Raw genomic sequence first — 17,194 nt, 5'->3', positions numbered from 1 at the left:
TGCATGATAGGAAAAACGTGCGAGGCCGGAAGGTGGTAATCATCCAGAATATCTTGAAGTGGTCGGGGCTTACCCGTAGCGTGGTTACAGAGATCAGAGAAGTTTGATAGGCCTTTTCGACGCCATAGAGCAAAGTAGTCCGAATGCAGTCCGGGAGTAAATGCAGGGTTGCCCTGTATAGGCAAGTGCTTGGACATGGAGGGGGGGAGCCTCAGAAGTTTCCTGGACTCCCTCCAAGCGATCACTGTGTCTCGCAGGAGAACATTGTGCTGCAGTTGAGAGGGCATAGACTTCCATTTAACATGGAGGAGGGCTGCCAGCGAGAAGGGAGCAGACATTTGCGATTCAAGTACAAAATTGGAGTAGAGAGAAGCCCTCGAGAGCCAGTCCAGGGAGATTCTGAGTAGGCATGACAGATTATATAATCTAATATTAGGAAGACTAGCTCCCCCCTCGCCCCTGGGAAGACAGAGTTTGCTGTAGGAGATGCGGGGCCTTTTGCCTCGCCACACAAATCTAGAAATACTGGAGGTCAGCGACTTGATATCTTTGTGTTTTAATAACAGAGGAAGCGTTTGTAGAGGGTATAAAAGTCGCGCAAAACTGACCATTTTCACCAGATGACATCTTCCCAGGAGCGAGAGAGGCAGATCCATCCAACTATCTAGTTCACGAGAGATCTTATGGAAAAGAGGGGGATAGTTCAGAGTATAGACAGAAGAGGGGATTTTGCCTATTTTGATACCCAAGTACGTTATGTGGGATTGCGCCACGGTGAAGGGAGAAGAGGAGACCCATGCGGGTTTGGGTGCGTTGCCCAGGGGGAGGATTTCGCTTTTAGCGTAATTTATCCGCAGGCCCGAACATAGTTTAAAGTTATCAAAGATCGATATGATGGTGTGCATGTCCGAGGAGGGATTTCTGGTAAATATTAACACATCATCGGCGAAAAGGGATATTCGTAATTCGTGACTACCAATCAGGATACCATGGAGAGGCGCCTTGTCCAAAAGAAACCTGGACAATGGTTCTAGGGCCAGATTAAAGAGGAGAGGAGACAGGGGACATCCCTGTCTCGTGCCCTTGAATAAGCGGAACTCGTCGGTAAGGGACCCCGCTACCCACAACCTGGCCGCAGGAGAAGCATACATGGCCCCGACAACGTGAGTGAACGGCCCCGAGAAGCCAAAAGAAGTTAGAACCTTGGATAACCAGTCAAAACTCACGTTGTCAAAGGCCTTCTCCGCGTCCAGGGTGATGATAGCCAGATCCCCCCCCCGAGGAAGCCGCGGCCTGGTCTAAAGCCAAGAGAACCTTACGGATATTAGAGGCAGCTGACCTCCCCTTGGTAAACCCCGACTGGGCTGGGTGTATCAAGGACGGCATGATGAGTGCCAGTCGGGATGCCAGTATTTTTGACAGGATTTTAACATCCAAGTTTAGCAAGGAAATGGGTCGGTAGGATCCTGGTTCCAGAGGATCCTTCCCTTTTTTCGCTAATAATTTTATTATGGCTTGGTTGCCAGTGGGAGGGTAGCAACCCCCATTCCACAAGGCTGAGTACACCTCTAGAAGTGTGGGGCCGATTATGTCTATGGCGTTTTTATAGAATTCCCCGGTGAGGCCGTCAGGGCCTGGGGCTTTGTTGGGGGCAAGGCTTTTTATCGTGTCATGGATCTCTTGAAGGGTCACTGGAGCGTTTAGTGTCTCTAGTTGTGACGGAGAAATTTTAGGAAGGGTGACATTGTCTAGGAAGAAACTGGCTAGTCGGTCGTCAAAAGGGTCTGGGGAATACAGAGAGGCATAAAAGTCTCTCATTGTTTTCTTCACCTCCGGGGGGGGGTGGATACAGTAATGCCTGATGAGCTACGGAGGGAAGCAATATGTGTGGGTTTGTAGGGAGTCCCGCAAAGTCTCGCCAAGAGCTTTCCTGCTTTGTTCCCATATTTATGCATCAGGGCCGAGAAACGAGCGCGTTTAATGTTTTCCAGGTTGTCTGCCCACGAGTCAAAGGCCTGCTTGGCTAAGGTCCATTCCTGCCGATATTCGGGGGAGTCTGCGGTCAGCAGCAGCCTTTGAGCTACCTGAAGCCTCTCGCTGGCCCGTCGGTAACTTTCAGAGGCGTTTTTCCTATAGGCCGAGGCATAGGATATAATTTTACCACGAAGGTAAGCTTTGCCCGTCTCCCAGAACAGGTTGGGCTGCGAGACGTGCGAAGCGTTGAGCTCTGCAAATTCCTCCCATGCCTTAGCCAAGTACGCCTGGAATCCTTTGTCAGTGTGGAGACAGCTCGGAAATCGCCATAGCCTGGTGTCAGCCTGCTTATCAGGTGGATCTAGCGTCAGGGATATGGGAGCATGGTCAGATATAACAATATCATGGATGTCTGGATCCTCAATTCTGTGAAGAACATCGGTCGAGGAGAAAAAGTAGTCTATTCTGGTAAATACCTTGTGCGGGTGGGAGTAGAATGTAAAGTCCCTGTCGGTAGGGTTGTGGAGGCGCCATACGTCCGTAAGGTGAAGGGAATCTATTAATTGCGCCAGGGGACCCGGGGTCAGAGGGGCCGAACCCTTGCGTCTATTTTTTGTCAAAGACTTGTCTAAGAGTGGGTCCATGAGGGCATTAAAGTCCCCCCCTATGAGATGTGGAACTTGGGGATACTTGAGAAGATGTGCGGAGAGGTCTCTATAGAAGGACTGGTCTGGGACGTTGGGAGCGTACACGTTCGTTAGCAGTATTTCCCTGTCATTTATTTTTAAATGAGCGGAGACATAGCGTCCTTTAGAGTCAGCGGTAACGGATAGGACGTCACAGGAGAGCCGTTTATGAATAAGTATTAAAACACCTGCTTTGCGACCTAGGGCGGCCGAACCCACCACCGTGCCAACCCACAACTTCCGCATCCGGAGGAAGTCATCGGAGGAGAGGTGGGACTCCTGCAACAAGGCAATGTCAGTCTTGAGCCTTTTAAGATGTCTCAAAACCTTCATCCGTTTGATCGGGGACCTCAGACCCCTGACATTCCATGACAGAATCCTCATGGAGGGTCAGGGGGGAGGGGGTGTGTAGCTGACATTGGGGTACCCGTGTAGGCAAGTGCGTCCGGCAGGGTAGCATAAAGGGAGATGAGAGCTGTAGGGAAGTAGTGGCAATAGGGTGACATGTGACACTTGATAGGAACCGTCCCCTTCCTCGGAGCCATAGGTAAAGGTGAGAGGAGAGGTATAAAGGAAAGGGTTAGGGGTAGTGGGAGAAGGATAAACAAATGGATAAACAAAAAAGCATAAAGCATGGACCTCACTTTTTTCCGAATGCTGCGACCGTATCCACCGGCGAAGCCCTAGGTGCGGACCCGAGCAGGTCTGGCACCGCCTCATCCCCGGCCCCCCAAATGTGGGGGGGGGAGGGGGAGTGGTAGTTTGGGCTCCCCAAAAACATGGCCCGTATGCGAGTAACTTAATGCCAAAAGCAGGCACAGTGCAGCATCTAGGAAACCCAGACGTGAAGCCAAAGATGACATGACAAAACATTTCAACCCATGATAACAATAACCGTCTGAAAAACATCAATACATCATATGTATGCATATAAACATTAAGAGCGATAAGGAGGAGGGTGGGATCACCACACGGCCCCCAGGATGGACCTGGGGGGACATATGGCAGGAGAGAATAACTATGCAAGGGGGTGATACTTTACGTGATCCCAATCAACGCCCTCAGAAGAGGAGAGAGACACACGCAGGGGTCCAGGACTCCTCAGCGGTTCGGGAGGAAACGGCTGCCGCCAACAACGTCCGAGTACTTCTGCCTCTTGGGGGGTTCCTTGCGAGGGCTCCATGGGACCAGGGTGCGCTGGGTTGGAGGGGTTTTAGATGAACAGGTGTCCGACCCACCCGCCTGGAGAGAGCGAGCGAAAGCTTCCGCCTCCGAGGGGTCTTGGAAAGACAATTGTTCGCCAGAGGGTGCGCGTAGCCGAAGTGTCGCCGGGTATGCCAATGTGAATTTGATTTGAGCTTGGTGCAGCTTTGAGCATACAGTCTGGAAAGCCTTCCTCTTCTTGGCCACTTCCACCGAATAATCAGCAAAAATCAGGACTTTAACACCATCGATCTGAAGAGATTTGGATTGTCTGAATTTTTGGAGGATAGCGGATTTGTCGGCGTAATTTAAGTATTTAGCTATGATCGGACGCGGCGTGGTTCTGTCAGAGGAGTGAATCCCCATGCGGTGGGCCCTTTCAACCACGCAGATGCCATGCAGACCCAGCGCCTCCGGGATCCGTTTGGAGCAAAGGTCCGGGATGGATGATGGCGGCACGGATTCCGGTATTCCAATAAAGCGGAGGTTACTCCTACGCGCTCTATTCTCCAAGTCCTCCACCTTTTGCAGCAGAAACTGGTTGGTTTTGTCCTGGGTTATTTCGAAATTGTGGGAGCTGTATATCTCCTCCTCTATGCTGGCCACCCGAGTTTCCACCTCATTCAGCCTGTGCGATTGAGCAGCAAGCTGCTTTTTGATGTCCTGCATACCAGCTGCTACAGCCGACTGAACTGCAGCAGAAATAGTGGGGGAGAGAAGGGCCACCACAGTCTGGGCAATGCGGTCCGACTGTGGGTCTCCCAGGGATGGCAGTTCTGGGGATGGTGGAGCCGCTATGTCCATTTGTGAGGCCTCCGCCGCGGGGAGGGCCGAGACCGGGGCCTCGATTTGCGGCTGGCCCGGCGGAACGCGCGGGCCGCTTTTTTCCAAAAATTTGTCCATTGCGGCAATATAGCTGGTCCTGGGGGTTGCCCGGAGGTGGGGGAGCCGGATGCGGACTCTTATTGATCAAATAGGCCGATTTTTTATGCCGATTACGGGTCCGACCGCGGGAGCCGAGGGAGAGCGCTCCTACCTCATTCGGCGCCGGAAACCGGAAGTCACTAAAGTGTTTTAATGTACCCACCGCAATTAGAACATTATACACAGTGCCGTGATAATTTCATGCCCACGAGCATGCGCACTTGTCAAATTCTTTCATGTTCAATCACGTATCCGGGGCTCTGAGCATGCGCACTGCTGCGCTGCTCAGCTGTTTCAGACCGGAAGTGACGAGGGTATGGTTTCTTCACGGGGTATGGTTTTTTTAACGTTACACCGGCAAATTCAGCAATGTTTTTTTTTTTTATTCAGCTCTCAGAAAAGCCTGCTGACAGCTGATGACTCATTGGTTGTTTAGGACACAGCGGCCAGCTTCCCTGCCCTGCTCCTCAACAACCTATTGACTCTGCACTGCACGCACAGAAAAATCGGGTGTTTGCCGAACACCCAAACAAGCATGCTTGGACCGAACTTATTCTCTGCCTGAACCATTCGCCCATCCCTAGTTTAGAGGTAAACATTGATCTTGTAGAGGAGGAAGACCAAAAACAGCAGTGTTTTTATTGTCAAAGTTTCGATTAAGCTCAATCCATCTTTCTCAAGTTTTGATATCTCATTCCCACACTTAGAAGAAAACTTAAAGACCCATTAACATAAAACAAAAACCTTCTCAAAGATATGGTAAACCAAGTGTATGAAAAAAGTGTTTTTCTAAACTGTTAAAAAAATACATTTTGGATATTTACTTTGAACAGTATGTCTCCAGGGGGTCTAAATATAGATTTAGAAACAGGTAGCTTATTATGACATTCTATAGAGCTATTTAGTATCATTGATAGTTTAGTTGTTCTTATATAATTTTTCTTTCTTTTAAATACTTATTAAAATTGTTATATTTGTTGTATGTGTATATATATATATATATATATATATATATATATATACACACATACTTTGTGGATCAGTGGATCAGTAGTTTTTAATAATCATTATTTTTTCAGGTTTCCCCTTGTACATTGAAAGTTGAATTAGGTTCAAAGTAATTGGGTAATTTCAGTCAGCATGTCATGGGTTAGCCCCATATTTAGGCAGTTGCCCTGTGACGTGAAGACAGGCTTGAGAAAGGTGGACATGGATTCAAAACATGTAGCTATGTCTACCCCACAGCAGGAGCCAAGTAACTGCAGACTATGATATGCAGCTGAGCCCAGTGTGAAGCTGAAATGTTTGCATCCCTTCAGCTTGTAAGCCTGTAGTGAAAGATTTAAACTTTATGCTGAGTAACCACTGGATGTCATTGACCATGATGTGAGCGGTTCCACAACCTCAGCAAGATGGGGCTGAATTTAGGGAGCTTTTAGTTAATGAAATATGTGAGTGCAACCTTTGTTCAATGATTAAAGGCTTATACTCACAAGAAGTGCATTTCTCTGTTTTTTTCTTGTTTGCCTTTTGCTTAGAACCAGTGCATTTTCCTGTGCATGGTGTACACAGGGACAGCTGCAGAAGACTTTGCTTCAGTTCAGTGGCATAACTAGAATCTTCAGGTCCCTGATGCAAGAAACCATGAAAGGCCCCCTGACCCGAGCATGGGGCCCTTCCCATTGATCCTTGGGCTCTTTACTCCTGTTGTGGGGCCCTTTATTATGACTTTGCATGTTCTGCAGAGGGCCCATTTCCTGCCCTTAACATAGGGTTCCCAGCGCCCACTTTACATCAGAATTCCCCTTTACAGTTTATCGGAGCCCACAGGGTTTCTCCAGGGGGAACTCTGTGGACCCTTATGTAAGTTGGACTGCTGCAGACCTTGGTGTGTAAAGGGTAACTCTGATGTAAGAGGTTCTCTGTTCCCCAGAGCCCCCTTACATCAGAGTTCGCAGAGTGCCTCCTTACCTTAAAGTCAGCAAAATTTCCCCCTATGCAACATTAAGATGGTGTGGCACAATTAATAAAAGAGGGTTGGGACGTTAAAATGAATAGGCTGCCCTACCTGTGATGTGCGTGCGCAAATGTGCATGCACAGATCTGAACCGAGCCTCATATCACAATCCTCTTAACTGTCCTCTAAACCAACCCATTACTTTTCTTTGCTCCCCAGTTACTGTCCTAAGCCCCCCCCATTAATGTCATCAGCCCCCCTACTGCCCTCAGCCCCCCCAATTACTGTTCTCAGCCCTCCCACCCATTGTCCTCCCTCATTAATGTCCTGAGCCCCCATTACTGACTAAAACCCCCCATTGCTGTCCTCAGCCCCCTCTCCATTACTGTCCTCAGTAACCTCATTACCATCCCCAGTGAACTCATTAATGTTCTCAGTTTCCCACCCCCATTACTGTCTTCATTGACCTCATTACTGTCCCCAGCCCCCTCTTCCATTATTGTCCTCAGTGATCCCATTACAGTTCTATGCTTCCCCCAACCCAGTACTGTTCTCAGCTCTTCTCCATTATTCTCCTCAGTCCCCCTCCATTAATGTCCTCAGATACCCTTTATAATTGTCTTTAGCTCCCCTCATTTATATCCATATCCCCCTCCATTAATGTCCTCAGCCCCCCCATGTATATCCATAGCCCCCACCTATATTAAGGTCCTCAACCCCCTCTATTAATGTTCTCAGCTCCCTCCATTAATATCTATAGCCCCCTCTATTAACGTCCACAGCCCCCCTCATTAATGTTCTCAGCACCCCTTTAATATCCATAGCCCCTCTCCATTAACATCCTCAGCCCCCCCTCCAATAATGTTCTTTGAACCCCCCCCCCATTAATGTCCCCAGTTCCCCCAGCCACATCGCCCCTCCTCCTGTCTTACCTACAGTGCTGAGGGCGGGAGACACGGCAACCCTGGACAGAGGGCTGGGGGGTACAACCTAAAATCTGGTGATTGGTTGCTAGGACTGCTCTGCAGTCTAACAATCAATCACCCGCTCGTTAACTCGGGCAGCCCTCCCTTCCATGCAGAGCTGTCCTGCCTCCCACAGATGGTTTGGAGAGAATGACAGCGGTGGCAGAAGTGCCTGGACCACAGCCAGCAGGGTTGAGTGAACACGGACTGTATTGTTCAGGATCGTACCGGACTTTTGGGTTTTCGGTACCCTGACATGGACCCGAACATTTTACTGTATATTCGGGATACAGTCCGTTGTTCGGTTGTTTTGGCGTGGTTTTAATGGTGCAGTTTCAACAGCTGCAGGGCAGTCAATCAACAAGCGTTTAACTTGTGTGCACTTAGAAGCCATCACAGCCATGGCTGTGACTGGCCAGTGCAGCATGTGACCCAGCCTCTATATACGCTGGAGTTACATAGCACCGCACGTCACTCTGCTCTAACTATTGTAGGGACAGGTTCCTGCTGCTGCTTATTTGAGGGAGAGATAGGAGATTATTGTAGGGGCAGTCTGGAGATTGCTTTTAGGGAAAGAATAGGACACAGGACAGAAGAATGATCTTGAATCAGACAGTGATCTACATCGATTTTATTGTGTGGGGGTGCAGTGCACAATCTTTTTGTCCTGACCTGAGCCCAGTGAGGAGGAGGGAGAAAAAAAATACAACTTTTATCAGTCTGTTAGGTGGGCGGCGTGCAGCATGCAGCGGACATTTAATGCAAGCTCAGCGCATATGTGTCTGCTTAATCTGGATTAAAAAAAAATGTTTTTTCCTTCATATTTTACTGTGACATACAGCGTTTAGACACTGCTGTTCTAATCTGCTATTCAAAAATCACGAATTTAAGGGAAAAATCATTATTTTTCAGTTTTTTATTTATACTTTACTGTGACATACAGCATTTAGACAGTGCTGTGTTCTAATCTGCTATTTAAAAATCACCAATTTAACCACTTTAGCCCCAGCCCTATTTCGGACACTTTTTGTTCACAAGTTAAAACCAGTATTTTTTCCTAGAAAACTACTTAGAACCCCCAAACATTATATATATTTTTTTAGCAAAGACTCTGGAGAATAAAATGTCGGTCATTGCAAAATTTTTTGTCACGCGGTATTTGCGCAGCGGTCTTTAAAACGCCATTTTTTTGGAAAAAATTTGAAAAATCACATTTCACTGCATTTAAAAAATACTAAACAGTAAAGTTAGCCCATTTTTTTTGTATATTGTGAAAGATGATGTCACGCCGAGTAAATAGATACCAAACATGTTACGGTTTAAAATTGCGCCCCCCCGTGGGATGGCGACAAACTACGGTCAATAGAGATCTCAATCTGCGACGCTTTAAATTTATTTAACGGTTACCAGTTTAGAGTTAGAGTGTAGCTCTTTTTTTTTAATTATTGCCCACGCTCTGTCGATCGCGGCGATACCTCACATGTGTGGTTTGAACAGCGATTTCATTTGCGGCTCGACTTGCGTATACGTTTTTTTTGTGCGCGAGCTAACGGTGACGGGGACGGCTAAATTTTTTTTTTTTTTTTTCCTATTTATTTTTTATTTTTTTTTAAACTTTATTACAGGTTTTTAAAAAAAAAAAAAATCTGATCACTTTTATTGCTGTCACAAGCAATGTAAACATCCCTGGTGACAGCAATATGTCGTGACAGGTACACTTTATGGAGGGATCGAGGGTCTAAAAGACCCTAGACCCCTCCACTACACTTCCCTGTATGCAAAACGCCGAAAACGGCATTTTTGCATACAGCCGTTTTTCAAATCTGCCGCCTTTTGCAGCACAGTAACCCGGACGTGACGTCATGGACGCCGCCTCCGGGTTACGTCATCGGAGACCCGATCGATGCCATTTCCGGCATTCATCGGGACTCCATCCTGCCGGCGGACGTGCCGGCTGGGTGCTCGGGGCTCCCGGTGGGACGGTAGCCCCGAGCAAAGCCGCGGAAGGCGGCGGGAGGGGGGTGACGTCCCCTCCCGCCCCCCCCGGGTAACGATCGAGCGGCTCCCGAGCCGCATCGATCGTTACCGACGGAAAGCCGACCGTCGGCTTCAAACAACGGTACCAGGATGATGCCTCTAGCTAGAGGCATCATCCCGGTATAACCACTCAAAGTCAGCCGACGTAGAGGTTACGTGACTGGTAGTAAAGTGGTTAAGGGAAAAATAATTATTTTTCAGTTTTTTATTCATACCTTACTGTGAGATAAAGCCTTTAGACACTGCTGTGTTCTAATCTGCTCTTCAAAATTCACCAATTAAAGGGAAAAATAAAAATTTTTCATTCATACGTTACTGTGAGATACACCCTTTGGATACTGTTGTTCTATTCTGCTATTCAATAAACGCCCATTTAGGGGAAAAATATTAAATTGCGGCCTAGTCTGTATGTGTGAGATACACCCTTTACATATTGTTGTTCAATTCTGCTATTCAATAAACACCCATTTAGGGGAAAATTAATAATTTTTCAGTGTTTGCTGATTATGTTACTGTGAGATACTCCCTTTACATTTGTTTGGCGCATCTCCTTCCACCACCGAGGATTGCAGGGTGCTTCGGGTTGACTCCTGTTGCTAACTCCTCCTACTCTGCTTCCTCATCCTCATCCTCTACCACCTCCGCATCCGGTCAGCATAACACCTTCACCTTCAACTTCAGCACAGCCAGGGGTAAACGACAGCAGGCAGTTTTACTGATTTAACCGAAGACAACAGATACTACACTTGATCTTAGCCAAAAGGTTGAGAAGCGATGCTGGTGGCATTCCCACCTGACAGCGGAGGCACAGTGGAAGCACAAGGCAAAGGCAGAGGAGGAGGAGGTCGACAACACAGCCAGGGCACTGCCAGCACCTCAGAAGTTGCAATACTATGGCAGGCCCTTCGGCCAGGAATAAAAAATTCCTCTGGTCCTGACTCCTGATCAAAAGGCCCAGCCCTAGAGGCAGGTGTGAAAAACGTGTGTAGTAAGGGCAGTGTCCTTGGTGCCATACACATAGTGTTGCCATCCACCATGAATTATGGCACCCCTGGACTGCCACTCCAGGGGCACATACACCACAGGCTTTTCAGAATACCAGTCCCTGGCAAGACCAGTGCAGCCCCGTCCCTACCAGAAGGCCTCAGAACTTAGGCAGCTTTGGGACAGCCCAGCCCACAACCAGGGACACATACCTTTTCCAAGGCCAGACTCAACCCAGAAGGGGGAAAAAAGCCCCCCCCCTGCTGCCATCACCCTTCCTTACCATATACCATATATATAGTTCCTTATCGTTCATTACGTACTATACACGTACTGAATGACGGGTCTGCCCCCTTTAACTTCTGGGTCTCCAAATTGGGCACATGGCCTGAGCTTGCCCTTTACGCCTTGGAGGTGCTGGCGTGCCCTGCAGCCAGTGTATTAACTGAACGTGTATTTAGCATGGCTGGGGGTGTTATCACAGACAAGCACAGCCGCCTGTCCAGAGCCAATGTGGACAAGTTCACGTTCATTAAAATGAACCAGGCATGGATCCCACAGGACTTGTCCGTACCTAGTGCAGAATAGACACGTAGACCGGTCTTACCCAGCCATTGTTGTATTTTTGATCTTTCTCACTCTTTTGGGGTGTACCCTAATTTAAAAAGAAATAAAATTAAAAACAAAAACCAGTGTTGGCTACCTCGTCCTCCTCCACCGCCGCTTCCACCTATACCGCCACATCCACCGCCACCTCAACCTCCTACTCCATATGTGCCTCGTCCTCCTAGATCAAGGTAATTCTTTTTTATTTCTATGTTTTTTATGTTATTTTAAATTATTTCCCTATCCACATTTGTTTGCAGAGCACTTGCAATGCTCTTAACAAGCTTTTGCTGCCATTTGCAACCCTCTAGCCCTTTCCATGTTTTTTTTAGAGCCATTTTAGTGCTCAAAAGTTCGGGTCACCATTGACTTCAATGGGGTTCGGGATCGGGGTCAAGTTTGGGTTAAGTCCGGGTCACGAACCCGGACTTTTTTTTCAAGATCGGCCGGACCCGCCGAACCTGGACATCCAGGTGTTCGCTCAACTCTAGCAGCCAGCCATGATGTCTGGTGTAACAGGTAGGCTTCCTGGGGCTCCTGGAACAGGGGCAGGGTCACAACTGTGACCCCTGACACTATGCCAGTGCTTCAGTTCATACCAAAGACTTGGAACCATATTCAGATACTCATCAATCATCATTTGCTCAGTTTGTTTGTCACACAGCTGCTGGTTCTGTTTTTATCTGGCATGTAGCATGGACAGCATGGAATGTATTTGTTGTTTCAGATTGACAGATATTCTGGGTAAAACACATACAATATACAGAGAAAAAAAAATGTACAGTTTTTAAAACACTTAAATTACACTTTACAGAAAATTACACTACTACAGATCGAAAAAGAAAGGTCATTTTAATAACATTCAGATACAATATGACTTTTGTAGCAATTGTTTATGCCACATTTATTTTTTTTTTAATTGCTATTTGTTTTCCCATAAAAGTGGATTTACCCTGTAAGTGTTTCTTCCAATATATTTTCGAACTTCTCTATGAAGAGCAAACAAATACATATCTAATCACTATAGAGGTCCAAGGTAAAAGCATTTACAAGTTTAAAAAATGTAAACTGCTAACAGGCCAGATCACTGAAACCTGTCACTGTACAAGCTTGCCACATATATATATATATATATATATATATATATATATATGGTCTGAAACATTCCTCCCAGGGAAACTATGTGCCCAAAGTTGTAGGGATGTACTCCGTGTGTAGTTGCCTGTGGTTATTTGTATATACTGTAGTGTATTGTATTTATTATCATTTTGTAAGATCATGCCTGTGGAATCTTGCCTAATACACTGCACTCCAGCAAAATTTGTATTTTTTTTTTTAGCTTTATATATAGTGGGGAAGATGTATGGTTCTTGTTAGTGAGTCATTTGGGGAAACGTTGCTTCAGTTCCTATTCTTGTGTGTGTGTGTGTGTGGGGGGGGGGGGGGGGTTGTCATGGACAGCAATAAAAACATGGTCAAAAGTTCTTGTTATTGTTTGTGCCTTTTCCAGACCTTACAGGAAGGAAACCTCTCCAATGGGGACAAAATCAAAATCTGACAGAGGCTGTAACCCTTACCCTCTTTAACCAAAACTAAATTTAAACTGCAACTAACCAGAAAACAGTTATTTGGCAACTGGTTCGCCGTTGTTAGTACCAAATAGATTTCATTCATTGATTTGTATTAAGGTGATTCAACCCCAACTTTGCAGAACGTTTGCCATGAATCACAAAATTTGTGTTCAAGGGCGTAGACATAATCTGGCATTTCCTGACTTCCAGGCCCAATAATACTTAGTTACATCACTCTTTTGGTCCTTGAGTCAGAGATTGTCACTTTCCATCTGATGCTTTGTTAGTTCTAAGCATATGTTGTTTCCATGCCCCTTCTTTTTCTTTACATTGATATATTTTTAAAGTGTATCTACCCCCCCCCCCCCCCAAGAAAAAGAAAAAAAAATGATATAGTACAGCTTACCAGTCCTTAGATGTAGTGGCTGCATTCATTTTCTTTTTCGTCTGGTCTTTTCCCTTTATTTTTGCCTGGAGTTTTTGTCAGTAGCACACTTCTAGCCTAGGGTGAGTTTACTTGCCCCATTTTATCAGGACATCAGTAAAAAAAAATGAGTACAGAAATCATCTCTTCTTCCCAATAACATAGATGGGATGGGTTCTGTAGTCATCAGAGATAACTTTACACAATGTAACTGATAAAATGCATCACAGGCAGAGTGCAAAGGATGTTATCAGCTAAAAAAAAAATGATGGCAAGATCAACAAGTATTTTTACAAAACAGAAAAAAAGGGGGTATTGTCAGACTATACAGGCCAGATAAGGAGCATACAAAATAATATATAAAAAATTTAAAATTTATTATGCACATATAAAATCATAGATGCTGTATGCATCTCCAATATAAAACATATCCCCAACTACATGAAAATTGCATATATTGTGGTTACATGACAAGCACTACAAAAAGGTTCCTCAAAATAAACACGTTTCGCTTAATGCTGCTTCATCAGGGCTTGGGGAGCCAAGGAGTACTCATCTACAACAAAAAGGGTTCATTATTTATATGTCTATATAAATCACAAAGTACACATAGCAATCACAAAGTAACCTTCAAATCACTTATATGCAAAACCCACCTCAAAAAATAACCACATAAATGCATAGTTCTCCCCCAGCGAGCGCTGAGGTGCACGGGGAAAGATTGACTGGAGAGATCCTATATATATATTAGGAAGATATGCTTGTTTATATTACAGCTATATACCTATACAAAACGTTTACAAAACATTTTTAATTGTGTATTTAACAGACCAAAAGGGACCAATAAAAAGTTTATTGTTAGGGTTTACACACTGTTTATTCAGATCCTTCATTCTCCACTGAGTCTGTATTGATGTTGATAACCCTGGTCAGGGGATCTCTTCCATTACTCTAATACCTCAGAGACAGGAGTGATGTAATGCGAGGAAGGGAGTAACAGTATAAACCCTGTGTTAGTAGCAACCCCATATGACACAAAGCTTACACTTGGTTAGGTTCTCAAAGTAGTGTGGGAATGCAGATACAATGAAGGTAAGCACTTAGCACTAAATGGGAAGTGACAGGGTCTCTTGAAGCGTACTGTTACAAAAAATGTATAATGAACCTTTCATTACACACTGTATTACATTAATCATATACTAACTCTTTATTCATATAGAAAACCAACTTATTGAATTAATATAAGTACTAAATATATGGTTGAAGTCTGATTTTGATGCATCTAGGACCTGACTTTTTTTTTTTTTAATTTTTAGGATAAAGAAGTTAACTTGGAGCAAGTTCACCGAAGAATGAACAGTTTAATTGATGAAGATATGGCTCATAAACAAATATCCACTGCATCTATTGAAATATCAGCACTGGAAATCGGGGGCATGTCATCTAGTCAAACCCTGGAGCCAGTTCGAGAATATCAGAATACTCAACTTTCAGTCACCACCTTTTTACCTGAACAGTCAAGTCACGGTGGTGGTAGAACACATACTTCTGTTTCAAGCAGTAACTTACCTTTACCTCTTAGCAGCTCAGCAACCATGCCCTCTATACAATGTAAACACAGATCGCCAAATGGAGGACTGTTTCGTCAGAGTCCTGTGAAAACGCCCATGCCAATGTCATTCCAGTCCATGCCAGGGGGACCAATTCCAGAAGCCATGGAGCCTTCTCATGGAACATCTATATAGTTATAAAAAAAGAAGAAAAAAACCTGCAAAGCTTTTTAATACAACTAAAAAAAAAAAAAAAACAGAAAAAAAAAACATAAAAACTCTTACATTTTTCTTGTACATATCTGTAAATAACAAAAGAATGAAGTGGGGTAAAAGTGTATTTTGAATATTCCCATTTTTTGAAGTCAGTAAAACAAACAAAAAAATGTATGAATGGCTTTGTAAATTTTGTTCTATATGAATAAAACAGCAACTTACTTGTGACCCTTCTCAAGTGCCAAAGAAGACCTGTGACTGGGACAGAAGGCCATTAGCCTTTCGACGTGTTTCATTTTCAGTTGGGTTCATTTAATGCCTCGACTATCACACAATTACAAACAATGCTCTAGTCACCGCATTTCATTTTAATAGGCCGAAAAACAATTTAGAGACCAGCATTAGTATAAACAATAGTTGTGTGCTAAAACAAAATGGAAAGAGTCAGTTAAATAACAACTGAAATGTTTCCTTCTAACACAAAGTATCTGGGATTGAATCTCCACAAAATTTCTAGGTTAAAGCACTGGTTTATTAAATTGTATTTTATGTGTACCGTGCTGTGTGGCCTTTTGATTTAACCTTTACAATTGGCAGGATCTATGATATCTTTGGTGGGAAATGGAGAGGTTAGAGGTGAGAAGAAAAATCTGTTGAGCGAAACCTGTAATCATCTTTTTTTGTAGCGCGTACAATGAAATGTTTGTTGGGACTGATGATTTATAAATGAGAAAGTTAGTTGATGGAACACACAGTTTGCACTTGTGTCCTGAGTTCTCAAGTACACTTGCCACTAAGCAAAACATAAGTTAAGGTTCATACACAGAACTTTTAAAATAGCACATTTATATAAAATATACATTTTTGTATTATTATTTTGCGCTTAAAATATTTCAGGCATTCTCTGTAATTAGGAAAACATAAACAAATGAACTGATAAACAAAAAGATACATACTTCAAGGGAACTTTTTGAGGCAGGTTGATTGGCTAGCTTTTTTTAAACCCTTTATATTATTACAGTACTATACATTTTCAAATTACAATTTATGACAGACTTTGACTTTAATAACCTAAATAATCCAGTAATGTACAGTAACCTAACCACATGAAGACTACCCATACACAGCCCTATAGTCACAGCAATCTTGGGACTATTTGAACTACTAAGCATGACTGCTGGGCAGTGTGTGACCTAACTCTTCATGGATAATGAGCAATTGAGTTTAATAAATGTTTTACATCGTTCACAAAGATTTTCCAATAAGTTGAAAAATCTCTGTAAGGGATTGGTAATCATTGTATTCTCCATAGAAAAGTAAACAATCATTTCACCTACATTCCAAAAAGTGTAAGGGAGTCAGTAGGTGGAACATTATCTTGGTAATCATTACACATCTACCTATCTGGACAACCTTCGCTGCTAAAAGCTGTTTCAGTATGGTTGCTGTAACAACAGGGATGTATTTTTGATAAGGTACCGTAGGCTTTTTCCTATCGGTAGAACAGGAAAAAAATTGTCTATTTCTTGTATAGTCATTGGCCATGTATATTTTCCACTATTGGCAGTGAACATGCCATAATCACATAAAAGTTTATATTTACATTGTCACAAAATTTTTAGCCAAGTTAGGACCAGTGTAAAAGAGGTAATCTTAACAGAAATATGTTGATCCTAACTGTAATGATTGTGTGCCTACATGCCCTAAGTAAATGGAAACCCAACTGTATGTTTAATCATATTGACGAGTAAGTGATCAAATATAAACTTCTTTTGGGAACTAAACCATTAGAAGGGATATGTACAATAAATCACCAGTCAACACATGATCAATGTTATGGATAGACATTCAATATATTCAAGGTTATTATTTTATTATGAATTGGAAAAGTTCAACTAAGAGGGCTATTTATTAATGTTTTTCCAAAATTCACACAAATTTTACTTAGAAATCATACATTTTTCCAATTGAATTCAGTAATAAAATGTGTTAATGTTTGATAAAAAACTGTGTGAATAGTGTGGGAAAATATTTATGAATAGACTTTTGACAATAATTTACAAATGCAAATGAAAAGAATGGGGGATATGTCTCTTT

At 43.9% G+C, this 17,194-nt stretch overlaps 1 protein-coding gene across 3 annotated transcripts in view; it reads left to right on the top strand.

The window, feature by feature from the left end:
- The window catches only part of GRID1 (glutamate ionotropic receptor delta type subunit 1), a 1,530,549-nt gene extending 1,514,896 nt beyond the window's left edge, over positions 1-15,653 (top strand). Inside the window, exon 16 of one of the 3 annotated variants that reach the window (XM_082268262.1) lies at positions 14,648-15,653. In XM_082268262.1, coding sequence (XP_082124388.1) covers positions 14,648-15,076 — 429 coding nt within the window. In that variant the 3' untranslated portion in view covers positions 15,077-15,653. The remainder of the gene's footprint in view (positions 1-14,647) is intronic. The other 2 variants (XM_082268263.1, XM_082268264.1) reach the window with 2 other exon arrangements.
- Positions 15,654-17,194: the final 1,541 nt, after the last annotated feature.

Source organism: Pelophylax lessonae (assembly GCF_965119305.1).
Source record: "Pelophylax lessonae genome assembly, chromosome: 9".
Taxonomy (NCBI): Eukaryota; Metazoa; Chordata; class Amphibia; order Anura; family Ranidae; genus Pelophylax; species Pelophylax lessonae.
Note: the sequence above shows the minus strand (reverse complement) of the source record. Positions and strands in the feature narration are given on the sequence as shown.